The sequence below is a fragment of the Ornithorhynchus anatinus genome, chromosome 2 (assembly GCF_004115215.2).
Source record: "Ornithorhynchus anatinus isolate Pmale09 chromosome 2, mOrnAna1.pri.v4, whole genome shotgun sequence".
Taxonomy (NCBI): Eukaryota; Metazoa; Chordata; class Mammalia; order Monotremata; family Ornithorhynchidae; genus Ornithorhynchus; species Ornithorhynchus anatinus.
Genome location: NC_041729.1, coordinates 50,525,156 through 50,552,959, shown reverse-complemented (window position 1 = coordinate 50,552,959; position 27,804 = coordinate 50,525,156). Strand labels below are relative to the sequence as shown.

General features: G+C 44.5%; 1 protein-coding gene across 7 annotated transcripts in view; it reads right to left on the bottom strand.

The window, feature by feature from the left end:
- The window catches only part of SNX29 (sorting nexin 29), a 553,944-nt gene that overhangs the window by 297,159 nt on the left and 228,981 nt on the right, over positions 1-27,804 (bottom strand). For all 7 annotated transcript variants that reach the window (XM_039911120.1, XM_029053042.1, XM_039911121.1 and 4 more), the window contains exon 15: positions 10,935-11,041. In XM_039911120.1, the coding sequence (XP_039767054.1) occupies positions 10,935-11,041 (107 nt within the window). The remainder of the gene's footprint in view (positions 1-10,934; positions 11,042-27,804) is intronic.

Here is a 27,804-nt window from a genome sequence, read left to right as displayed (position 1 = left end):
ACGAACAGGGGCCTGACTGAAGACAGCGGCGACAGCCTTTTGCTTCATCCATTCTTGAGACAAACTGTCCCGCAATCGAGGGAAAGGCATGGAAAGAAGCGGAGATGATAGAGGGAAATCAAATCACAAAGGAAATGGTGAAAAAGGTTGAGTCTCTACAAACCAAACCAAGAGATATACGGGAAAGTTGGAAAAGAACATTCTCAAGTTGATGGGGCCTTTCTTATCTGAATGGCTGTCGGTCTTCTCTCATCAGGTTTATCTGACAGGATGGACAGAGGGATTCAGGGTCAAGGAGAAGCTGTGGATTATGACCTTTTGGGCATAAACAGGCAGGCTGAGCCCAACCCGTCATCATTCTTGATAGGATTTTGGACCTTGGAGCTAGAAGCAAGAACTGAGTCAGGAGTCAGGGGATCCAAGACAGGAGTGGAGGTGGGACTCTAAAGGGCAGGATTGAAAGGGAGGGAGCAGAAAGAATGATGGCGAGGAGCAAAGAGCTGAGCTCTTCAGTCTCGAAAGATCCTGGCTGAAAGAGGACATCAAGAAGGAGGTGGAAAGGATAGGCACATAGTTACCACTGAACATAGTTACCGCTGAACAAATATCACAGTTATCATCATTAGAGAAACGTAGCCTGGTGAGAAGCAATACGGCCTATTAGAAACAATATTTATTATGTGTCTACCACGTGCAGAGCCCTGTACTAAGCTCTGGGAGAGAATACACGGTTGGGTAACAGACACAGTCACTATCCTTCCGGGAGCTTGCAACTTAGAGAACCAACTTTAGAGTCAGAGGATCTGGGTTCTAATCCCAGCTCCAACACATGCCTGTGTGACCTTGGGCAAGTCGCTCCACTCTCTGTGGTTCTGTTGCCCCATCTGTCAAATGGGGAGGCAATAACCTGTTCTCCCTCCCTCTCAGACTATGATTATGTACCTACCCCAGCCTTAGAACACTGCCTGACACAGTAAGGACTCTGTGTCTGATGACGGTTGTATTGTTCTCTCCCAAGCTCTTAGTCCAGTGGTCCGCACACAGCAAGCGCTTAATAAATACGACTGAAGGAACAAGGATTTAATAAATATCATAATAACAATGGGCGTGCAACTGTTGTTCACCCAATCCCACAGCATCAGGATAAGGGGGTACCCACTGCAGCTTGAAGAAAGTGGGCACCAAACCAACAGAAGAGAAAATGCTTCTTCTTAGAGGGGGTGGTCAACATAGGGGACCTGTAACCACAAGTGACTGTCCTGGCAGAAAATATCAGGAGATGCAAGAGGAGATTGGATAAATTCAGAGACAAGTGGCCCAAAGTGGATTACTAGAGTGGAAAGTTAGTGCGGTAGAAGGAAAAAGTTAAGGACATTTTAAGAAGGTGCCCATTAGAGAAGCAGCGTGGCTCAGTGGAAAGAGCTTGGGAGTTGGAGCCCATTTGAGAAATGAGGAAACTGCAGCTCAGAGAAGTTAAGTGACTTGCCCGAAGTCACACGACGGGCAAGTGACGGAGCTGGGATCGGAACTCAGGTACTCTGGTTCCCAGGCACGTGCTCTATTCACTCGATAATCAACCAATCCATCAGTGGTATTTATTGTGTGCTTTCGCTTTCCCTATTCGGCGCACCGTACCAAGCAGTTGGGAGAGTACAATCTGACAGTTAGCAGATGTGTTCCCGGCCCACAATGAGCTTCTCACCAGGCTATGCTGCTTCTCCAATAATAACTGTACTATTTTTTAAGTGTTTATTTTGGGCCAAGCAGTGTGCTAGCTACTGGGAGTGATAACAATGTTAAGGGTTCGCTACGTGCCAAGCACTATACTGATCACTGGGGTAAATACAAGATAATTAGGTCAGATACAGACCTTGATCCTCAGCCGGCTCACAGACCAAATAGGAGGAACACGTATTTAATCCCATTTTACAGGTAAGGAAACGGAGGCACAGAGAAGTGAAACGACTTGTCCAAGAGCACACAGTCAACAAGTGACAGAGCCGAGACCAGAAACCTGATCCTCTCTCAGGCCTGTGCTCTTCCCATTAGGCCACGCTGCTTTCATAGAAACAGGAAAATTCCAAAGACATCAGAATCACTCAAGAAAGGTAAGAAGCATAACCACTGGGCACAAGAACAGGTACGCTGCTAATCAGTCTACTTCTCTCGGCCCTCTTTGTAAAGTCATCATCAAAAAAATGCACCTTTACTGACCCGGAAGAGTGAAAGAGTTGGGAGGGGAAGAGGGGAGAAGAAACCAGAACTTTGAAAAAAAAAAGGTGAAACCCAGAAAAGTTAAGCATTCTCATAACAATTAGCATACATTTAGTTAACATGCAGGTTCTGCCAAAAACTTCCCCAAATTAAACTAGCTTCAGCTGTGCATAAGTGGAGGGCTGAGGATCCAAGAGAACGAGATGTATTATTCACTCCACCATTAATTGAGGGTTGAGCTTGTCCCAGTAGACACCAGTGCCGGATGCTCAGTTTATGACAAACAGCCACTGCCAACTCCAAGTGCCCTATGAAAAGAGGCTAAAACCATTAGGCTTTGAGCGCAATTATACTGAATTAACAAAATAATACCACCTTTCCTGCAGTAGGCATGTTGGAGACCGGCATTCTCCGGAGGTGAGGTTTCTTTTTTCAAGTGTGCATGAATGAGGTTACGAAGATCAACAGGTGACCAACGGGCTCTCCGTGTTGCGCATCGATAATGATTGTTCCTTGTCATGTTTCAAGGCTTGGATCCCCACTTGGTCTGGTGCCATTTTCATTTCTGGCCCTCGTCACTGCGATGTCTCCAAAGCTTCTGACCTCCGCTACGCATCAGGCTGGTCTGTCTCTATCTCTCCTATCTCCCAACTGTCCTCAGCTCAACTGCACTCTGTGAAGTCTTGCTGCCGTGAGGTCGTAAAATGTTCATTCTGGCTTTCTTATTTGTGATTCTGCTGCTTCAGTTTGCCATTTGGCGGCTGTTTGAGGGTCCTAAAATCTCTTCCTGCTATATATCCTGCCCAGTTACTGCACAATACTAAGAGTGTTGCTTTGATGCTTGAGGCACTCACCAGGATCACAAGCAATGCAGAGCTGGTATACACCATTACCGACATCGAAGCAACACTCATCTTGTGCATGTGATCCTACAAAAGAGTCCTCAGGAGAGAGGCGCTCCTGACTGAAGCACTTCCTGTGGCACAGAGAAGTTCAGTGACTTGCTCAAGGTCACAAAGCAGACAGATGGTAGAGCTGGAATTAGAACCCAGGTCCTCTGACTCCCAGGTCCTTGCTCTTTCCACTAGGCCACAGAGGCACCTATTGTGTGCGAAGTACCGTACTGTCTGGGAAAGTAAGATAGAAATGAGCGACACTCTCCCTATCTTCAAAGAGCTGCAATTTAAGGAGGGAGCCAGACTGACAGAACATTTTGGTAAATAAAGGTAACAGGAAGAAGACCGAAGAAAGATGCTATCAGAAATCACAAATGAAGGCAAAGATGAATAAACAAGTGGATAAATAAGCTGTGTCCATAGATCCCTTTATCTACCTAAGTGCAAAGAATAGCTGTACACCCCTCGGTGCTAAGGGTTGGCTGTTGGATCGACACAATTTGGGGTGTTAGAAATTAATGAGAGAATTCTTCCTGGAGGAGGTAGGCTTTAAGAAGCGCTTGGGGGCTTTGAAGAAAGGGAAAGCTGTGATCTGGTGGATTTGAAGTGGGAAGAAGCTCCAGGTGGGGGAATGAAGAATAAGTAAAGTGTCAGCTGGGGGGAAAAATAGAGCAAGGAATCGAAAGAAAGTTAGATTGAGAGGGGCAGCAGGGTAGTGTGGCTTAGTGGAAAGAGCCCAGGACTGGGGGTCAGAAGATCTGGATTCTAATCCCGGTTCTGCCACTTGCATGCTTTGTTAGCTTAGGCAAGTCACTTAAGCTCTCTTTGCCTCGGGTTCACCAACTGTAAAACTGAGAGAAAATACCTGATCTCTCTCCCTTAGACCACGAGCCCCATGTGGGAGAGGGACAGTGTCCAACCTGATGATCCTGTATCTACCCCAGTACTTAGTACAGTGCGTGACACAGAATAAGCACTTAAACAAAGACCACATTATTAATTATCACTCACAGAGATCCTCAATAAATACGATCGAAGGGATGAAAGGAGAGAGTTCCCAGTCACCCTCTGAGGAGGTATAATCAATCAATCAATCAATCGATCATGTTTATGGAGCACCTGTGTGCAGAGCTCCGTACTAAGAACTAGGGAGAGTGCAATAAAACAATATGACACATTCCCCGCTCACCATATGCTTACAGTCTAGACGGGCAGCCATCCTACTCATCTCAATAATCGGTCTGGGGGTTAGCCGATAAATGCTTTTCAGCCAGCAGTCCCTTCGACATTCCCTTTGCAGGCTGGATGTCACAAGAGGACACTTTCAAAATGCTCACTCCATTCCCGTCTGAAATTCCCAGCTCTCCCCCTTACAGGTGAAGGCAAGTAAGAGTTCAGACACATCTAGAAGTACGAGGAGGCTGCTGAAGGACGGACAGTCGGCGAGATGCCAAGGAAAGAATGAGAAGCTTCCCAGGCTGCTCTCAGTAAAGCCAAACTTCACAGATTTTTCTCCCGTAGCATAAGGCAGCTCAGGAGACGACAGAGAGCCGTTATCAGTTCAGTGGGTCCACATTCCTGGGAGAGGAGTGAAATCCCATTCTTGGGTTTTCTTCTTAATTGTTTCAAAAACGCCTTCAAATGGATTCCCTGAAATGTTTTCCTTCCCATCGTGGGGACCTGTCAAAATCTAATTTATTCCTTGCTCAGAGCCTCCCACGCTCAAGTTCAGCATCCCCTCCTAGCTGATGGCACAACTGCTTCTGGAAATATTCTGTCCACTGACTACTCACTGCACAGTCACTATTGCTGCACTGTTGGGAAGCGGTGTGGCCTACTGGAAGAGCATGGGCCTGGGAGTCAGAGGACCAGTGTTTGAATCCCAACTCGGCCAACTTCCTGCGGCATAGCCTTACTTAGCCCAAATACTTAGCTTCTCTGGGCCTCAGTTTCTTCATCTGGAAAATGGGCATTAAATGACTGTTCTCCTTTGCTTGGGAGAGTACAGTACAACAATAAACAACAACAAGCTTACAGTCTAGAGGGGGACACTGGCCGTGCTAAGTGCTTAAAAGAATACCACAGTTACTATTCTTATTAGTATGCTACTCACAGATTGCTTCTTAATTAGGTAAGTACCATTTCCTCCCATTTTTCTTCACCTCTCACCCCACACTCTTAGCCTCTCATCCCATGTCTTAGCTATCAGTATGGCTTCCCTGGCCCTCATAATCTGAACCCGACCCTCTCCCACATCTCTGTTCTCCCCTATACTCCTCCCCCTCCGTGGAGTAGTCCGGCATTCATCTTCAATGGTTTTTCACTTCGCAGCCGTTTCTTCCTGCCCCTCCTCTTCCCAGCTGAGCTGGGAGAAGGGGCCAGACCAGAGAGAGATGAAGGGAGGATGGGCGGCAGTGGAGGCCTGAGAAGGGGCCTTTCCCTTTCCCCTTCCCCACCCTGGTCGACCCCTGCCCTACCAGCACATCAGTCAAAAGACACCTGGGTTCTAATCCCACCATTTGTCTGCTCTGTGCCTTCGGGCAAGTGACTTCACTTCTATGAGTCTCAGTTATCTCATCTGCAAAATGGGGATTAAGACTGGGAGCCTTAATGCAGACTCCATGCAGGATGGAGACTGTGTCCAACTTAATTAGCTTGTATCTACTCCGGAACTTAGTACAGTGTCTGGCAAATAGTAAGTGTTTAACGAATACCTTTTTTTTTTTTTAAAAAAAAAAAGGGAGGCAGGAGCTGCATGCCACAGAGAAAGGGAGGGGTTGGCAGTGGCTACTACTAAGTTAAACAATTTAAACCAGTAAGAAAAAGAGAAAGAATCCGGGTCAGTTATGCGTAGCAGGCCAGTCTGGCAAGGGTTGGATGGGAGACAGCTCGGGAAAACCATGGAGATAAGGGGGCTATCTGAGGAGCATTTTGATGCTACTGATGCCTGTCTACTTGTTTTGTTGTCTGTCTCCCTCTTCTAGACTGTGAGCCCGTTGCTGGGTAGGGATTGTCTCTATCTGTTGCCGAACTGTACCTTCCAAGCGCTTAGTACAGTGCTCTGCACACAGTAAGCACTCAATAAATATGACTGACTGAATGAATGAGCACGAAAACCATACTGCCAATTCAAAGGGTGGGGAGGTAGGGGTGGGAGGGGTTTAATTACCTGAAGAATACTCAAAAGACAAAACCAAGCACAAATAACTTCAGTTCTGGTGGCAGAGAAGACTAATGACCATCTGACAAGGACTTCTATGACTACCAAGCCAGGCACCTTCTATTTTAAAGGATTTTATGGATCTGAGTTAATAATGTGGAGGGATTTTCTGTATGCATTTTTGAATGATCAAACGCCCCAGAATGGCACCAACAACACATTTTAAAAGAATCTCTAATTTACTCCTTTCAACATAACTACTGGATCAAAGCATTTTTTACAGTACAGCGCTGTAATCCATTTGATTAATCTGCACCGGAATAAATGAGAAGCCACAAATCTCAAGCAAGCAATTCAGAGACCAAATTCAAGCAGCTTGCTTGTTGCAAGCTATAGAAAACCAATGGACTAACCCTGAATAGAGTCAAGAAATTCATTAGGAAATTGAAAAGACAATTTAACCTCAGTCGACAGATGTCAAATTTCATGAATCCACATTTCTTCATGAGCACACGAGCTCAAACTACTAATGCCTGGTTATGAGACTGGGCCACTATAGCAGTGGACATACCTGAATACCATGAGGTCATGCTCAGAGAAATCTGTTATTTCTCATCACTGTATCAACTCTTTATTCTGGAAACCAGTTGTTCAGCTTAGGATAATAATAAAAATTAAAATAATAACAGTAATCATAATAATCATGATAGTATTTAAATATTATGTACCAAGAACTGTGCTATGTGCTACAGTAGAGACAAGTTAATCAAATCTGAACAGAGTCCCTGTCCCAAATGGGGCTCATGGTCTCAGAGGAAGAGAGAACAGGAATTTTCTTTCATTTTACAGATGAGAAAAACTGAGGCAGAGAGAAATTGAAGGACTTGCCCAGTGTCGAACAGCAAATAAGTGGTGGAGTCAGAATTAGAACCCAGGTCCTCTTACTCCCAGGTCCATGCTCTTCCTCCTAGGCTGTGTGGTTGAGGTTGTAACATTCAAAATCTCAAGGAGAAACTTTCCAAAGGAATGCAAAATAGAGATCAGAAGATGCCCTGCTCTGAGGAGGAACATATTTGCGGGATCTTTGCCCCTGGTTCCACCACCAATCTTTCCTGATCATCAATGTTCCTCCTCTCAGAACCCTATGGCCCTTTGATAGAACTAGCCGGTAGGGACAACCTTCAATGCTATCTACCACAAATCACTTGCAAACTAAACTCCCCTATCATTTTTAAATGTGTCATTCATTCACCCGGCATTCACTAAAAGCTGAGTCTACACCCTGAAAAGAGTAATTATAAACAAAACCCAAAATAGTACCAGCCTAAAAAGCTGATTCCAGTCACTCTAATTATAAGTATTTTTGTAAACCAGATCGTTTCCCAAGTGTTCCTTTGAGTGTGCCTCTCTGTCATTCTCAAGAAACCTACCTAGATTCCCGACATAGTCTCCCTATAAGTAAAAGCATGATAGTGAAGCCTCACGAACACCAGCACCCACTAAAGACAACAACCCCGCTCAGGTGAAGAAAGCAATCTGACCTATGAGACACAGAGAACCTACCCTTTATAAGGACAAAATATAAGAAGCCAATGAATGAATGTTCATTCTCCATTATAATGTGAAGGAGGAAATATTTAGAGGGTCCTCACTGATTCTACTTGCCACTCCCCAACGCCCCAAAACAAAGGTGATCCCACAAGCAACTTTCTTAAAACACCTCATATCCAAAAGGAAAACTGGCATATGCCATATCATGAAGTAAAAATATCAACTAAGGTATAGAGCCAAAGATATTTTCTTTCAGACATGTTTGCGAAGAACTTGTTTCAGTCATTAAAGCTAGCACAGATGAACTCTCTAGACTTGGTTAATCTGCATTTCCCAAGCGGCTAGTATAGTGCACTGTCTCAAAGTGAAGATCAAGAAATGCTATTATAACTACTACAATTGAAATCCAAACCAAAAATATCTCTTAAGCATTTATTTCCCCACCAATCATTATATTTCAAGCCCATGTTATGGTAACGTTACTGATTTTGCTGATCTCTGCTTGGTGCTGACAAAACCTGTAGATAGAACATTGACCAAGACATGATCATAATCCCTTTTCTGGAAATTATCTGAATAAATCCTATTTAGGGAATTATTTTCTTTTCTCCAAAAAAAAAATGTTAAAAAAATACCTAATAGACAGAGTTTTGGGTCTGTTAGCATGGTACTGTCGGTATGCCACTATCCTCAATAACGTTAAACCATTTTGCTAGACTTCAGTGCATTAAATGCTCTGAGGCCAAATGGCTGTCTTTTTACTCGAAGCAATCATATAAAACCTCCAAGAATGAAAGCACCTTTTAGAAATTTTTAGTCATTCTTTTATTGATAGGATGAATCACATCCAGGTAATGAAAATGTTTTGGGTTGACTGAATATTGACGGCATTGAACATAAAATGCCTTCTATTCCTTTTCCTTTCTGAAATCTAAATAGAACTTAATTAACTTTCCCCAAACTCTTTTAGTAGACCATACCTGGTGTGTGTTTACATAGATTCCTGGTTAAACCAACCCATTAATACGACGACAGAAAAGAATGACAGAAGTGCGGCTGAAAGATGCTCTATTAAAACCATTAATACAAAGGGTTCAGAAAAAAAGTCCTGATAAAATGAAATGGTAATATTATTCACAGATGACAGATCTCTGACAAAACTTGGCTTTACAAATGAAAAATAGTGAAAAAGCAATTTGGGACAGTCCATGCCACCTCATAAGCATCTCAGCTTCTGTTATGAATGTTCTTTGGCTCACCTCCCAGGCAGTCAGGATCCCCTCTGATATGGCTGTTTGTCACGTCCCATTGTTCATGGGACCCGAAAAGGGAGCCTGATAGAAGAGTGATGGTAATAATAATAATGGAAATAATTATACTAATACTAATGGTGGCAATTGTTAAGCGCTTACTACATGCCAAGCACTGAACTAAGTGCTGGGGTAGCTGCAACCTAATCAGATTGACACAGTCCCTGTCCTATAAAGGGCTCACAGTCTCAATTCCCATTTTACAGATGAGGTAACTGAGGCCCAGAGAATTGAAGCGACTTGCCCAAGGTCACCCAGCAGACAAAGGGCAGAGCCGGGATTAGAACACAGGTCCTTCTGACTCCCGGGCCCGGGGTCTATCCACTAGACCACGCTGCTTCTCTAGAAGAGTTGGGCAGAGGAGAAGGAAACAGATGTAACTGATCTGAATCCTATGAACAGCCTATAATTCCCTGATGATATGATGTGGCATGCACTGTCCCAACTCCTTTAAAGCTGCAAACAATACCTTTTGCAAAGTGTTTTTCTCTCAACACACTCAATCCATTCAGAGAGAAAATACACCTCCATCTTTAGACTGTTAGTTCACTGTAGGCAGGAAACATGTCTACCAACTCAGCTGTAAAAACTACCATCAAAATAATGGTATTTTTTAAAGGCTTACTAAGGAAAGATAAGGAGACAAGAAGCAGCATGTTCTGGTGCGTAAAGCACAAGCCTGGGAGTGAGAAGGACCTGGGTTCTAAACCCAGCTCTGCCACTTGTCTGCTGTGTGACCTTGGGCAAGTCACTTAGCTTCTCTGTGCCTCAGTTATCTCATCAGTAAAATGGGGATTAAGACCATGAGCCCCACCGTTGGACAAAGACTGTGCCCAACCTGATGACCTTGTATAATAATAATAATGTTGGTATTTGTTAAGCGTTTACTATGTGCCGAGCACTGTTCTAAGCGCTGGGGTAGACACAGGGGAATCAGGTTGTCCCACGTGGGGCTCACAGTCTTAATCCCCATTTTCCAGATGAGGGAACTGAGGCACAGAGAAGTTAAGTGACTTGCCCACAGTCACACAGTTGACAGCTGGCAGAGCCGGGATTCGAACCCATGACCTCTGACTCCAAAGTCCGGGCTCTTTCCACTGAGCCACGCTGCTATTTCAACACTTAGTAATAATAATAATACTGGTATTTGTGAAGGGCTTACTATGTGCAGAGCACTGCTCTAAGCGCTGGGGTAGATATAGGGAATTCAGGTTGTCCCACGTGAGGCTCACAGTCTTCATCCCCATTTTACAGATGAGATCACTGAGGCACAGAGAAGTTAAGTGACTTGCCCACAGTAACACAGCTGACAAGTGGCAGGGCAGGGATTCGAACCCATGACCTCCGACTCCCAAGCCCGGTCTCTTTCCACTGAGCCACGCTGTCTGGGACACAGTCAGCACTTAACAAACGTATAAAAAAGGTTCTGAGTCCATTTTTCACCCTGTGGGACCAGGCAGCATTGTTGAAACCCTCTCTTACACGGTAGTCAAGTATGGAGGTTGACAACCCAACCCGACAGTGAGTCCTAGCAGCTCCTCAACTTGGGAAAGTCCACCTCCAAACAGCCTAGAAAACAATCAATGTTAGCGCAAGCCGTGATAACACTAGGTACATGTGCGCAACTGTTTCGGCCACCATCAGATAGCAGTCTACCCAGACGAGCATTCCCTCTTATCAAAGAGCCTTCCCTAATTACCCAACAGCATTTGATGCCAAGCACACGTTAGATATACATGTTGTAGAAGATCTGATAGGTTCTGCCAAAACAAAATGAAGCTTTTACATCTCAGGTAACCTTACCTCTATTAGCTTTCTTTCATAGGAGCTGGCAAGTTCTTCATTGACTTCTTCTGGTTTTTGTTCCGGAACCGTAACTTCTCCTTCAGCGTTCCAAAGGTTTGGCACGACTATAGGGAAAAGCAAATCGTACCATGAATATTTTATCTAGCCTGGGAAATTATTTCCAGTGAAAATGTTTATCTCTCTTCCAAACCACTTCTCCAGAGAATGCCTTTTATAATACCACAAATGTTAATCTCTGCAATTCAGGAACATTTTCCTACAAACACATTAAACACGAATGGTTATGTGTAAAAATTACTGCAAACGCTGTCATGAGGACAAACCCTGAAGACCGTATATTCGACCCCAACAAACTGGTTAAATGTATTTATTCCTTAGTCTCAACCAGGTCTTTGTTTTCTCTTCAAAAGAATTATCCACTGAGGGTATTTCATACGAACATCACCCCTGATAGGAAAAGCAGAGTTTGTATATTTTAGCAGCGGAATAAGAGACTATTAGCTGCACCGTATTCTCCCGAGCACTTAGTACAGTACTCTGCACATGCTAAGCACTCAGTAAATATGATTGACTGGCTGACTGACTCTAACAACCCAAACACAAAACTGCTGAAATCCAGTACTAACTTCAAAAAAAGTCTGCCAAAAAATTAAATGAAAGAAAATTGACAAGGCTTAGCTACGTGGGCCGTTTGACAGTCCTTGGCAGATACCAGACATATAGACCCACGTGACATCACAGGAATTACACTGAGTATGCAACATAATACAATGATGTCACACACCATTTGGTGGAAGAGGCTACCAGAACCCAGCGTGTTTCTTTGACTCCACTGCTCCCATGTGCTCCAGAATCTTTGTGTCTCCATCCCGGGCCCCCCTGAACACGGGTGCCAATTCTGAGCCAGGCAACTTGTCTGCATGAGCCAAGGTGGAAGAAAGTTTGGAACATAAAGCGAAAATACCAGACATAACAGATTCCATTGCTGTATATGTACGAGACAGGAGACGGACCAGCTGACAACGAGACCGTCTGTTATAGAACGCGATGAACGGCCACCGTAGTCTTATCCCATTTTCTCAAGCTGCATCTATGTTCGGGGAGATTTTTTTTTCCCCATTTCAAAAACAGGCCTTAAAGCTGGCAGCTTCTGAGTCTGAGCCAGGCAAGGAGAAGAAGAGAAATTCATAAGATCCTTTAATGATGTTGATAACCTCAAAGTCCGGAACCAAAGGGTTACCAGCTGTTGGATGGAGACGGACAGATCGGCTCTTTAGAAATCCTTCTCCCTCCATTTACTTTTCCCAAGAATAGGAGTTTGCTTCCTTACTGTTGACATAATCTCTGAGGCCTTATTTTCTCCCCCATTCAAAGAGGCCCCTGAACTCCATTCCAGGCAAGGCTGGACATGCAGCTTCCTCAGTTCAGAGCTTGTGGGAACTGGCTCGAAAAAGAACCTAATCAGGTCGTTTCAGGTTCGAACCTTCCCAATCGATCGATCAAAGGGATTTACTGAGCGCTTACTGTGTGCAGGGCACTGCACTAAACACTTGGGAGAATATAACAGATTTGGGTAGTCATGATCCCTGCCCTAAAGGAGTTTACAACCTAGTGAGGGGAAACAGTCATTAAAATAAAGGTTAGGTAGGAGGGAAGTATAAAGATATGTATAAGTGCTGAGTCGGTGGGGGGGGGAGGGGGTGTTCCTAAAGTGTGAGGGGAAGAAATGCCACTGCACCAGAAGCCCAGGAGGGAGTATAGGGTGGGATGAATAGAAGTGAGTCAGAAAAGGTTTCCTGAAGCAGATATTATTTTAGTTGGGCTTTAAAGATGGGGACAGTGGTAGTGTGTTGGATAAGAAAGAGGAGGGGGTTTGAGGCAGAAGAGAGGTCACGAGCAGGGCACGAGAGACAGGATTGAGGCTCAGTAAGTTGTTTGGTGTTGGAGGAGTGAAGCGAGCAGGCTGGGTTGTAGGGGGAGATAAGTAAGGATAGATAGGAAGTAGAGAGTGGATTGAGTGCTTCAGAAACCAATGGTGAGGAGTTTCTGCTTGGTGGGGATTTGGATGGTCAATCATGGGTGGTTTGGTAGTTCCCCCGTGGGGAAGCAGTGTGTCCATCAATTTTGTTGTACTGTACTCAATTATCCCTTCCTTGCCTTGATTACTGTATCAGCCTCCTTGCTGACCTCCCAGCCTCTACCTCATGGTAAACGCTCAGCAAATACTATTTAAAAAAAAAAGATGTGTGTGGTTGGGGGGAGAAGGCAGGTGAGGAGGCTGCGTGAGAAACCGCAATTTCAAAGTTGATGAGTTAATGAGATCAAGCGTGCATCCAAGTTGGTGAGAGGATGAGATGGAGTAAGAGGTGGGCAGAATTGAGTGAGAGGAAATAGTGGGTGGGGGCGTCATCAGGGATATCCAGGTGGATACTGAAGTCCCTGAGGATAGGCATGAGGAGAGAGAGAGAGAAGGAATGGGAAAAAGGCACCAAAATGGTACAGAAAGTTGGAGGTGGGGCCCGGGGGGAAGTGGTTAAAAGCGATCAATAATGGAATGGGTGGTAAAGAGGTCCCGGCTTCACTCCTGGCTCCCCCCAGCTTCCCCGTCTCCCATTTGAGACTGCAGCACCATGACAATGAGCACTGCAATGCCCTCACAGCTAGTCGCCCCCTGCACAGCTCCTCTCTCTTGGCGCTTACGTCCACACATCACAAGACTATGTGGTCACTCGTGTCTGTCATAGCACGTGCTTCCACTAAGTGCTTTGGCTAGAAGGCCATTAAGGAATTAGGGAACATTAATCTGACAACATGAGCCTCGCTGGATGCTGGACATTATGATATCAGTTTGGGCGTACTACGTGCCAGACACCATGGCTATTGAGAGGATGTGTTTTCCTTAACGTGATGTCCTTTGAAATCACAACCCTCACGTCTTAGGAGAACTGGTTGTGTTTGTTCAAGCCGCTCAAACTGCACCTAGCAGCTTGGCAAGCTTGGCCTGTCTTCCCTATGAGCACCTCAGTTCTCAAATACTGCCGCTCAGTACTGGGCCAAAATCTGACCAGGAGAAGTGGGGCCCCAGTTTTTGAGCCATACAGAGCTCTGATTTCCAACTCTCCCAGAGAAAAATACACTAGGCACATCCCCATTTTCTCCTTTTTGAAGACTGGATGATTTCATCCAAGGGTACACAAACCTCATCTACACTCGACCTGCAATTAGCAGTTGGGAGTTTCTGTGCGTTAGACCAATAAATGTCTTTCTGATTCTTCAAGGCAAACAAATATGTGAGAAATATGAGAAGTCTCATTATTAGTCATCTACGTTAAATTGAATGTATTACAGTTATAGCGATCATTGTTGCTCTTCTAGTCATGATGGGTCTCTCTTCTCTTGAAGAATGGAGAATATTTTGTTATTGCCTTCAAATTGCCAGAGAGAGCGCGCAAGAGAGAAAGTAGTGAAGCTCTTTGTAACCTCGAGTCATTTCAGTCCATCATTTCATCATTCATCATTTCATTTGATGCCGTGTGCTATCCCTATATGTCACTCAAAGTAGGTTGACTATATGGTGATTCAATCATGAAAGTAGAGGCTAAACGATAAACAAAATTATTTGTGACTGAGAAGACAAGCAAAGGGGGAAAAAAACAGCTACAGCATTCCTGCGAGTGATGTAATAGTTCTGAGTTGAATGAGTGGCAATTTAATACCCTATAAGGAAAGCCTGCCTGTCTATTAATGTCAATAAAAAGTCATCCCTGAATTCAGGAAAACAAGCTCCAGAACATTTGATAGCAACTCAATCTTAAACCTAAAATTTAATCATTTTCAATTTTGTTCCATATTTGGAATTGGCTTTACATAATTCAGTTTAAAACTAGTATCTTTCTAGGATTAAAGAAAAAGTTAAATCTCTGACAGTTAAATTCACCATAAAAAAAAGAGCAATTTCAAAATATGTGACTTGGTATTTTTCCTCTGCAAAATTTATTTTAGGATAAAAAGAGTTTCTGAACAAGGCTGGAGTTTAAAGGTGATTGTGAAGGTGTGGGGGGGAAATGGGTCTCGATTGTGAACATTGAAACTTACAGCACATCCCTCCTAGGTGTCCTCACAATCATCTTGATATAACCATTTCATTTGCATGTATCCGTGTTTCCTGCCTAAATTATTTTAAACTAAACTCGGAGCACCGTGGAGAGCTAGACGGCACACAATATGACGAGGTGCTGTTTTGCTTTCCAACGGAATGTGTTGAACATGACCTTTGATGAAAACAGCTTGAAGTGCTTGTGGGGAAGAGCAGAGGAAAAAAAATAGCTTAAAATTCACAGTTGGCTTCATAGGATTTTCTTAAAGGTAGACTACGTTCAGTAGCCAAAGGCTCTGCTTCGTGATATGAGAAGTCGAAGATACCTTGAGATGCCAAGATTTGGGACTAACGTGTTATTCTGGGAGACCAAGAAGACCAAGGGCATTAGGGCTTTTCTAGATTGTGAGTCCCACGAGGGGCAGGGACCATGTCTAATTCCCATCTGTGGATTCTCTCACAGCGCTTACTAGAGGGATCTGCACGGTAGGTGCTTAACAAAAGCCATAACTTTTACTATTCCAGCAAACTGATCTGTTTTCAGCCCAGTCACCAGGAAACAACAGATAAACACTAAACCCAGCACACTCTCACTTGAATGGCCAGACACAAACAGAGAGATATGAAGTAGCCTGAACACAAAAACTGTTTCCTGATCACATCAGATGGACATAGGGAGCACTAATGGGGTATGAGGGAGAAAACTAATATTTACCTCCTTTTTTGTTTCTTTGCTTGTTATGCATTTTTTAAGTTCTCACTACGTGCCAGGAACCGTACTAAGTGCTGGGGTAGATGCAAGATTCAGTCCATGTCCTACGAGGGGCTCAAGTCTTAATCCCCATTTTACAGATGAGGAAACTGAGGCCCAGAGAAGTGAAGTGACTTCCCCAATGTCACACAGCAGGCAAGTGGCAGAGCTGGAATTAGAACCAAGGTCCTTCTGACTCCCAGGCTTGTGCTCTATCAACTAGGAAATGCGGCTTTTTTTGCCTTTGCTGATCATGATTTATCACAAGGGACTGGGTGTCCAGGCCACGGAGCTTGGCAACTTTTAGAAGGCATTTGGCTTTTGATAGGGCAAACATTCCCAGCTGCCCGAACTTACTGGCAGAGGCCCTATCACTGCTGCTCACAGCTTGTTCCTCTAGGATGTAAACTCATTTGCGGCAGGGAATATTTCCACTAATTCTGCTGTATTGTATCTTCCCAAGTCTTATTACAGTGATCTGCACATAGTACATGTTCAATAAATACCACTGATTGGGGAAATTCTGATTTTTACTGCAGGATACTTAATCTGTGCATTACAAACATTCTCATCATTATCCAGTGCTCGGTCCTGGGAAATGTAGGGAAGGGTGGGACACAACTCTCAACTTAAAATGAGGCCAAATGAATCCAAAGATCTAGTTGGTTGATTCCCAGGTGGCTCCCTTCCTGCTCGGAAGCGAGGACCGAGCCAGTCATCGGTTCCTGGCTACCTTGCCTGAAAACAGCTCTACTGTAATGGATTACAAACAGCTCCATCCCACATTGCAAGGGTGACGCATAAGGGAATGGAAGAAGAATAAATGAGGGCTTAGTTGGGGAAGGCCTCTTGGAGGAGATGTGCTTTCAATAAGGCTTTGAAAGTGGGGACAGTGGTAGTCTGAAGTACATGAAGGGGGAGTACCAGGCCGGAAGAAGGAGATGAATAAGGAATAGGCAGTGTGATAGATGAGATCAAGGTAAAGTAGTAGGTTAGTATTTCGAGAGCAAAGAGTGCAGATTGGGTTATAGTAGGAAATGAAGGAGGTAAGGTAGGAGGGGGCAAGGTGATTCAGTGCTTCATTTCTGACGGTAAGAAGTTTCTCTTTGATATGGAGGTGGAGGGGCAGCCACAGAAGGTTCTTGAGGAGCGGGGAAACATGGACTGAATCGTTTTGTAGAAAAATGATCTGGGAAGCAGAGTGAAGTGTGGATTGGAGACGGGAAAGACAGGAGGCCGGGAGGTCGGCAAGGAGGCAGAGGCAGTAGTCAAGGAGGGACAGGATTGCATTCACGTGTTGGCAGTCCAGATGGAGAGGAAAGGGTGGATTTTAGTGATGTTGTGAAGGATGAATCACTAGGATTTAGTGATGGATGGACTACGTGCGTGGAACGAGAGAGACAAGTCAAGGATAATGCCAAGACTACAGGATTCTGAGACATGGAGGATAGTATTGCTGTCTACAGTAATGGGAAAGTAAGGGGAGAACACGGTTTGAGTGGGAATATGAGTAGTTCTGTTTTGGACATGTTAAGTCTGAGGTGTCGGCGGGTCAGCCAAGTAGACATGTCCTAAAGGAAGGAGGAAGTTTGAGACTCAGAGAAGAGAGGTCAGGGTGGGAGTTGTAGATTTGGGAATCACCTGCATACAGAAATAGTAGTTGAAGCCACAGGAGTGAATAGTTCTCCAACAGGAGCGAATAAGTGGGTGTAGGTGGAGAATAGAAGGGGACCCAGAACTCAGCCTGAAGAGATTCCCCCAGTTAGGGTGCGGGAGGCAGAGGAGGAGCCCACAAAAGAGTCTGAGCCTGAGAAGCCAGAGAGATAGGAGAACCAAAAGAGGAGAGTGTCAGTGAAGCCGAGATTGGATAATGCTACCAGGAAAAGGGGTTGGTCCACCATATCAAAGGCAGCTGAGAGGTCGAGGAGGATTACGATGAAGTAGAGGCCCCCGGATGTGGCAAGAAAGAGAACATTGGGGCCCTTTGAGAGGGCGGTTTTGGTGGACTGAAGGGAACGGAAGCCAGATTGGAGTGGGTCAGGGAGAGAACTGGAGGATAGAACTGGAGAAAGCAGATGTAGACAACTCACTCAAGGAGTCTGGAGGCGAATGGTTGGAAGGAGATTGGGCGATAACAGGAGGGAGCTGTGGGGTCAAGGAAGGAATTTTTTAGGATGGGGAGACATGAGCATGTTTGGAAGCAGCCACTGGAATGTCAACAGAAGACAGTGGTCATTGAGGAAAGAAGGCAGAGAAGAATATTCTGCCCTCGATGATTCTTCCCTCAATTTTTTATTGACGGAAGAATCATTCAATACATAAACAGTTGACTGACTGACAAATATAAATGTGGTGGTTCTGGTCTCAATTGTTTTAAAGTAGATGCATTTATTTTTTCTTGAGCACAGAGACTAACTCCAAGGTAATTCAAGAGAGGTGCTAGCAGGTTCTGGGCTCTGGATTTCAAGATGGCACAGAGGATGGGCTGCCTCTCACAGCTGTAGGGGGTCAGGGACTGGACTCGGTCCCGAGACCGTTGTGTGCAGAGACCACGCAGAGCCCTGTCCGACAAACCCAACGGATCGGACCCTGGGCTCGGTCGGTGCCAAGGTGAGTGATAGAAACACCTTTGCGTGGACGGGTCAGTGGCAGCAGGCTGTGGAGGCGCTTGGAAGAGAGCGACAATCACCAGAGTCACTTGTGCCAGGTACTGTACTAATCGCTGGGTTAGATAATACTGATAATTTTGATATTCGTTAAGCGCTTACTATGTGCCAAGCACTGTTCTAAGCGCTGAGTAGATACAAGGTAATCAGGTTGTTCCATGTGGCGCTAGGTAACTGAGGCACATAGAAGTTAAGTGACTTGCCCCAAGTCACACAGCTGATAAGTGGCAGAGCCGGGATCTGACCCCAAGATCTCTGACTCCCAAGTCTGGGCTTTTTTCCACTGAGCGATGGGACGCAGTCCCTGTTCTACAGGGGGCTCGCAGCCATTTTACAGATGAGGTAATTGAGGCACAGAGAAGTGAAGTGACTGGCCAAAGGTCTCACTGAAGACTCCACCAAGATTAGAACCCCAGTCCTTCTGATTCCCTGCCCCGTGCTCTAGCCGCTAAGCCACGTTGCTTCTCAAAAGCTTCTGACCGAAAGGGGGTTTCCAGCGCAGCAGGGTTTTACAGGCAATACCTTTCCCCAAAAAATGAATGTAGCTGCCTTGACGACGGCAGTAACTAATCACTATCCAATGTGAAGGCTTCTTTTCCACCAGCCCCCTCCACACACACAGCCTATAGGGGTACAGGTATCGGACAGTAGCCCAAATCAACCCTGCCTCACACAGAGCCTCTGGTTACCGTAAACGAGCCAAGGACGGACAGAAAGAATAGAGCTTAAAAATGGAGCAGGTAAACGACAGGGAAATCACAGGTGGATACATAACTTCTACAGGTCTCTATGCCTCGTAGGCAAATTGAGTAAGGCTTTTAGGTTAACTGCAAATGGTCATTACAGCTTCTAAAGTTTAAGGAGCCATATGATGCTATTAAAGATGACTGGCATAAATAAATACTACTCATCTCTACCCTTGAGGGTGCTGTTGTTTGCTTGATAAATACGATATCTTTGAGGCATTTTCGTGAGAGTCAGCACGAACATAATATGCCTGACTGGAACTCAACAGAAAACGCAAAAGTCTGACATCTCCCCACATTACTGACTGACCCACACATCCCACACATTAACCTTGATTTTCCTCTTGCTTAGGTTTTCAAGAGAAATCTGTTCATCTGTTCACCTGCTTAAATGGCTCATCCTACTTGCAGAAGATGATCTAAATATATAACATATGCAGAAGTACAGCTGGGAATGACTGCTTTATAAAATCAGAACTGTCATCACACCCTTCACAAACCACATTTTCACCTGCTCACATGATGCATGATAGCGACGTCTTCGAAGTTTTGCCGAGTGAAAAGCAGTTTGACGGTGCAGACCATTTCTTGGTTGGAATAAAAAATTCAGGCAACCTTGCCAAACAAAGTCGGTTCTCTCATCCCGATCCAAAGAAAACGAGACAGTTTACTGCGCAAACCTTTGGTTGAATGAAATCTAACCAATGACAGGGAACAGGCAAGGCTGCTGCTAGTAAGGGAAGAGGGGGGTGGGGGCGGCGTACGCAAAACCCTTCTCATACGGCATCTGTCAAACCAACCTTCTTTTTCAATTGCAAGTTCCACAACGGAAATGTTTGTTTGTTGGTTTCTATTAAAAAGTGCCCCAAAAGAGCTCTTGGGAAGGGGAAAGGTGAAAATTGGATATTTTTTCAGTCGGGGGTGAAGGGCTCTAAAAACATTTCTTTTGATAATACAGAGTTCTTGTTGATATTTTTGATTGCAGCTAGCACTCTACACAGTCCAAGGGCTTGTTACCACAAAGTAATGCTTCTCAAGAGGAGTCTTTGTATTGGTCAAGTGGCCCAGAACTGAGCATGCTCAGCAGCCGTGCAGTCACACAAGTCAGTCAATTGTATTTGTTGAGCGCTTACTGCGTGCAGAGCACTGTGCTAAGCGCTTGGGAGAGTACAATATAACAATAAGAGACACATTCCCTGCCCCAAACGAGCTTACAATCTAGAGGGGGAGACAGACATCATTATAAATAAATAAATTACAGAAGTGAATCTGAATACCGGTCTTGTTTTGTCCTAATGATAAGGAGCAGAAGAAAAAGGTTGAATAAAGCGCTCAGGGTTTGCCACCAACTGAATAGAGATAACACTTGTACAGTGCCCTTCAGCCTTTCTTAAATAACCACCAGACCCATCCCTTTGCCATAATGAAGCAGACAATTACATATAAGTAAGGAATACGAGTACATTTTTCTTCTTTATTAGAGCAAAACCTTGGCATTACAATAAACTATGTAATGAAGCACCGTGGCTCAGTGGAAAGAGCATGGGCTTGGGAGTCAGAGGTCATGGGTTCTAATTCTGGCTCCGCCACTTGTCAGCTGTGTGACCTTGGGCGAGTCACTTAACTTCTCTGTGCCTCAGTTCCCTCATCCGTAAAATGGGGATGAAGTCTGTGAGCCCTACGTGGGACAACCTGATTGCCTTGTATCTACCCCAGCGCTTAGAACAGTGCTCAGCACATAGTAAGCGCTTAACAAATACCAACATTATTATTATTATTATTATTATTATTAAAAGAGGAGCTTAATAAAGGTCTCCGAGAGGCCTTCCCCGATTAAACCCTCATTTCCCTTACTCTCTCTCCCTTACACTCGGCTCTGAACCCTTTAAGCACTTGACATTCACCTCACCCTCGGTCCCAGGGAACTTACGTGCGTATCCATAATTGATTTTAATGTGTCTCCCCCTCGAGACTGTAAGCTCCTTATGGGCAGGGAACACGTCTACCAACTCTGTTATATTGTACTCTTCCAAGTGCTTACTTATCACAGTGCCCTGGACACAGTAAGCCCTCAATAAATATGATTAATAAAGATAAGCTGCGATGGATGATTACCATCAATCTAAAACATCGTCAAGGCAAGGCACTGGGCATGGTCCCTGCCCATAATGATCTTACAGTCTAGAGGGGAAGACAGACATTTGATCCGGTGAATTAACCGAATACAGTCACCATCCCACACACATGTGGGCTCTTCCTGAGTGCAGAGCACTGTATTAAGCGCTTGGGAAAGTACAGTAGAACCGAGTTGGTAGACACGTTCCCTGCCCACGATGAGCTTACGGGCTAGAGGGGGAGACAGACATTAGCAGCGTGCCTTAGTGGAAAGAGCACCGGCTTGGGAGTCAGAGGTCACGGGTTCTACTCCCGGCTCTACCACTTCTCAGCTGTGTGACGTAAGGCAGGTCACTTGACTTCTCTGTGCTTCAGTTACCTCATCTGTAGGGTGGGGATTGAGACTGTGAGCCCCATGTGAGACAACCTGATTACCTTCTATCTACCCAGCGCTTAGAACAGAGCTTGGCACACACAAAGCACTTAACAAATACCATCATTATTATTATTAAGAGTGCCAGCTGGGGTCTAATGGGAGAAGAGCGTGGTTAGAGAGAGAGCTGATGAGTGCCTTAATGATCTGTGCATTTTTCCCCTTCTAGACTGTAAGCCCGTTGTGGGCAGGGAGTGTCTTCATTTGTTGCTGAATTATACTTCCCAAGCGCTTAGTACAGTGCTCTGCACACAGTAAGTGCTCAATAAATGAGACTGAATGAATGAATGGGACAAGCAGTGACATGGGGATTAATACAGTCGTCTCAGGTAGGACATGGACTGTGTCCAATCCTGATTAGCTAGTATCTATCCCAGCACTCAGAACAGTGCCTGGAACAGAGTAAGCATTTAAGAAATGCCATTAAAAAAAACCAAACCCAGCCCTGGCCCATATTGAACTAAAAATCACATATAAGTAAGGAATGCAAGTATATTTTTCTTCTTTATATGGCAAGATTTTGCCATGTAGAATGAACTACAGGATAAGATGAAAGGATAAGGGAGAAAGAACATGAAGGCTTCTGCACCAAATATCAATTATATTGAACAACATAATAGATGAGCTAAGGGAGAGAAGAATCTGTGGCCTAATGGAAGAGCACTTGCTTGGTAATAATAATAATAATAATAATGTTGGTATTTGTTAAGCTCTTACTATGTGCAGAGCACTGTTCTAAGCGCTGGGGTAGATACAGGGTCATCAGGTTGTCCCAGGTGAGGCTCACAGTTAATCCCCATTTTACAGATGAGGGAACTGAGGCACAGAGAAGTGGAGTGACTTGCCCACAGTCACCCAGCTGACAAGTGGCAGAGTCAGGATTCGAACCCATGACCTCTGACTCCCAAGCCCGGGTTATTGCCACTGAGCCAAGACCCAGGTTTGAGTGCCAATATCACCCCTGGTCTGTGACCTTGGGCAACCCACTGAACCTTTAGATTCCCCTCATCTTATCTTATCTTATCAGTACATATCTTAAAATGCTATATTATGAATTATTTATTCATATTAATGTCTGCCTCCCCCTCTAAATTGTAAACCTGTTATGGGCAGGGAATGTATCTGCTCTTTTGTTATACTGTACTCTCCCAAGTGTTCAGTACAGTGCTCTTCACATAGTAAGTCCTCAATAAATACCACTGATTGATTGATAGATGTCTAAAATAGATTGTGAGCACTATGTGGGACAGGGACTATGTTCTATCTCATAACCCTGAATCTTCCTCAGTGCCTTGGACATAGAAAATGCTTAATAAATTTCACAATAATAACAGAGAGAGAAAGACTTGTGATATACAACTCTGTAGATGGATTGCATTTACTTGCTTAAGAGAACCCCTTTGTTCTCAGGGAATACAAGAGAATAATACCAATATTAATAATAATTGTGGTATTTGTTAAGCACTTATTATGTGCCAGTCACCATACTGAGTGCTGCGGTGGATACAAGCAAATTGGGCTGGACCCACTCTCAGTCCTACATGGGGCTCATAGTCTCAATCCCCATTTTAGAGATGAAGTAACTGAGGCACAGAGGAGTGAAGTGACTTGCCCAAGGTCACACAGCAGAAAAGTGGTAGAAACGGGATTAGAACCCATAATCTTCTGACTCCCAGGCCCGTGCTCTATTCCCTAGGCCGTGCTGCTTCCCGGCAGAAGAGGAAGAAGAGAGGTTTACTAGTTACTAATAGTCTGAAAAATTTCCCAAGAGAGGTTCGAAGTCCTCTGTGAGGTCTGATTATGGAGTAGATCAATCAGTGTTATTTATTAAGCACTTATTAAGTGCAGAACACTGTACTAAGCACTCGGGAGAGTACCACAGAATTAGCTGACACGTTCCCTGCCGATAATGAACTTAGAGTTTGGCAGTAAAAGAGCAACTCTTCTCATACAGTACCTCTACCTGAGGAATTCCAAGTCTCATACAAAGTTTCACGACAGCCAAAGTCAGATAAGTAGTTGAAAAGTATTTGCTCCATTTTCTTTCGGGGAGTTCAAAGCCCAGAGAGGTTAAATGGCTTCTCTGGAACATCCCCAAGATTTCTCCTCTCTAAATGGTACGGTACCATCTGCCTCCTTTTCGACAATTAGGCATCCGGACCAGAAAGAATACCATTTCCTGTTCGAAAATACTACCGAGATGATAGAAATTTCCAAGTTTCACCAACTTATTATTTTCTGTACGAAAATGGAAAAATTCAGCAGGATAAGCACCTCGGTAAGACGGGCAGTCACCCAATGTATAAAAGGCCAATGATGGCTCCTTAAAGTTTGTATTAGAGTATATACTACATAATACTATACGTTACACTTAATGATAATAATGTTGGTATTTGTTAAGCGCTTACTATGTGCAGAACACTGTTCTAAGCGCTGGGGGAGATACAGGGTGATCAGATTGCCCCACGTGAGGCTCACAGTTAATCTCCATTTTACAGATGAGGTAACTGAGGCACAAAGAAGTTAAGTGACTTGCCCACAGTCACACAGCTGACAAGCGGCAGAGCCAGGATTCGAACCCATGACCTCTGGCTCCCAAGCCCGGGCTCTTTCCACTGAGCCACGCTGCTTTTCTTCTTTATCATAATGTCTGTCTCCCCCTCTAGACTGTAAGCTCGTTGTGGGTGGGGAATGTATCGGCTTCAGAGCTCTCCATCACCTTGCCCCCTCCTACCTCACCTCCCTTCTCTCCTTCTGGGAGCCCAGCCCGCACACTCCGCTCCTCTGCCACTAACCTTCTCACTGTGCCTCGTTCTCGCCTGCCCCATGGTCGACCCCTGGCCCACGTCCTACCTCTGGCCTCCTCAAATCCACCAATCACACTTCCCCCCTTCAAAGCCCTACTAAAAGCTCACCTCCTCCCGGAGGCCTTCCGAGACTAAGCTCCTCTTTTCCTCTGCTCCTTCTCCCTTTCCCAACGCCCTGACACTCTCCCTCTACTCTACCGCCCTCCGCGCCCCACGGCACTTGTGCGTACATGTACATATTTAGTATTTGATTTATTTTATTAATGATTTGTATATATCTATAATTCTATTTATTTATAATGATGGTATTGATGCCTGTTTACTTGCTTTGATTTCTGTCTCCCCCCTTCTAGACTGTGAGCCCGTTGTTGGGTAGGGATTCTCTCTGAATTGTACTTTCCAAGTGCTTATTATGTGTCAGTAAGTGCTCAATAAATACGATTGAATGAATGAATACTCTCCCAAACGCTAAGTACATGCACAATAAATACCACTGATTGATTTTTAAAAAAACAACTGGTTCGGAAGAGGCTCTTACGAGCAGTTAACTGGAAAAAGTAGCTGCTGTCTCAGTATTGTACACAGAGTGTCTGGCCTCATTTGTAGAGGGGTAGCTGAAGGTGTGGTGTATCTTGGCGCCTAGAGCACCCTCAGATCAAACGATCAATCATTCAATCGTATTTCTTAAGTGCTTACTGTGTGCAGAGCTCCGTACTAAGTGTTTGGGAGAGTACAACTTAAATTTGGTAAACATAGTGAAAGTTCGTCTCGGGCAGGAAATATGTCTACCACCTCTGTTATCCTGGACTCTCCCAAGTGCATAGTACAGTGCTCTGCACATAGTAAGTGCTCAATAAATGGGAGTAATTGATTGATTGATGCTTGCTTTTCTAGGTTCTAAGTAAAAGGAATGGAACACTGTTTTTATCACTCTGGAATAACTCCTGAAACTGGACTGCTCCATTAGACAGTTGAGACAAAGCTCTACCCTGCTCCAACCCTTCAGGGTTTTCACAGGAAACTATTCTTCTCCCCTTGTTTTTGAAATATTTCTCAATTTACACCCAAGTTTGGATCGATTTCCTCCCGCACTTTATTCTTCAAACAATTCTACATCAAAAGTAAATGTCTTCCAAAAAGAAGGCATCTCCCCTTTTATGTGAGGTAAAAAAAAAAAAAAAATTAAATGAGTTTTTCAACTGAGCAGTAATTTGCTCTGAGAAGGGAATTACCGTACCATGATTTACACAGGTGCAAAATATTCTACGGTACACCATCAATTTCATGTTACACATACAAAAGGCACAGCAGGCATGGCATTTCATAATGGCATTACCCAACGGAGCGTTACAATATTGTTGGTTTATTTTCAGCAACCATTTTGGCTTTTTTTAAAAAAAGGCTCCGTTCAAAACTGTCTACCGACCAGATTTTGCTTTACTTTAGGCCACCTCGTTTTCGGGTATTTGTGTGCATATTACAAAAGAAAAATAGCTGTTCTGACAGGTTCATGGGCTTCAGAATCAGGCTCTATTCCTCAAACATTCTATTCAAATCTACTCCCTTTTGTACTTCAAAAAATGAAAAAGATGCTACTGCACACTTCAAAACAAGATTGATATCTCTAGTGACCTCTGATTCTTGGACTCAATAAAATACCCGTACACAAACCAGGTTATTGCAAGAAACTGAGAAAAGGCATAACTTACACTGAGATACCCTTGTTCACTGCGTTTATCAGCAAGACTCACAAAACTCTTTGCAGGAAGGCACCTCAGTAACCTTCCCTGAGGCGCTAGACCATCAGATGAAGTCAGATGTGATTAGCTGATGCTTTACAGGAAAAAAAAACACATTTCAACCTGAACTGAACTGACCTGCCCAAATTCACTAAACACACTGTATTGGGTAAGGGATGGGAGTGGGTAACCTTGGCCTAGGAATGTAAGTGACCAGTACACCTGTTACCCACTCACTGACACTGTTCTGAAACACCCTCAGGATTGCTTGAAAAGTAAAATTTTTGTTCTCTTTTTCTTTGCTATCTCCCCCGATTAGACTGTGAGCCCATCACTGGGCGGGAATTGTCTCTATCTGTTGCCGAATCGTACATTCCAAGCACTTAGTACAGTGCTCTGCGCATAGTAAGCACTCAATACTATTGAATGAATGAATGAATAAAATGTCACAGGAGAAAATGTCTTTATTCATCCACATTAATAAGGATAATACTAATTGGGGTACCGAGCGCTTACTATGTGTCAAGCACTGTATTAATCGCTGGGGTAGAAATGACATAATCAGTTTGGACACTGTTCCTCCCCTACATGAGTTTCATAATTTAAAGGGAGGGAGAAGAGCTAATGTATTCCCCATTTAACAGATGAGGAAATTGAGACATAGAAAAGTTAAGTTACTTGCCCGAGGACACACAGTCGACAACTAGCAGAAAGGATTAGAATCCACATTCCCGGATACCCAGGCCCACGCTCTTTCCCCTGCATCATGTCATTCATTCATTCATTCATTCAATAGTATTTATTGAGCGCTTACTATGTGCAGAACACTGGACTAAGTGCTTGGAATGGACAATTTGGCAACAGATAGAGACCATCCCTGCCCAATGACGGGTTCACAGTCTGATCGGGGGAGACAGACGGCAGAGCAAAACAGAACGAAACAAAAAGAAGACAACGTTACCATGATAAACAGAATCAAGGAATCCCATCGAGTGGCAGGATGGGTAGTCACAAGAGGAATCATGGGAAGTTGAAGAAGGCATGGTGGGCACAGATGAAGAAGACGGAGGAGAGAGCTGGCTGGGTAGTCTGAGGATGGGGGAGCAGGGGGGATGGAAAAGAACATTTGCCAAGGAGCAGAGGGGGACGGGAAAGGACATCTACCATGCCGAGAAGTGGCATGGAGAAGCAGCGTGGCCTAGGGGATAGAGCCCAGGCCTGGGAGAAAGAAGGACCTGGGTGCTAACCCCGGCTCCGCCGCCTGACTGCTGCGTGACCTTCGGCAAGTCAGTTCGTTTTTCTGCCTCTATGACCTCATCTGTAAAACGGGGATTACGACTGTGAAGCCTATGTGTGGGACACAGATTGTGTTTAACCTGATTAGTCTGTATCTACCCCAGTGCTTAACAGAGTGTCTGGCACATAATAGGCACTTAACAATTACCATCCTCATCGCTGAGGCCTGGCATCTCCCTGACATCAAGGTGTCCTATGTCTCTTCAACCAAGCTCCCT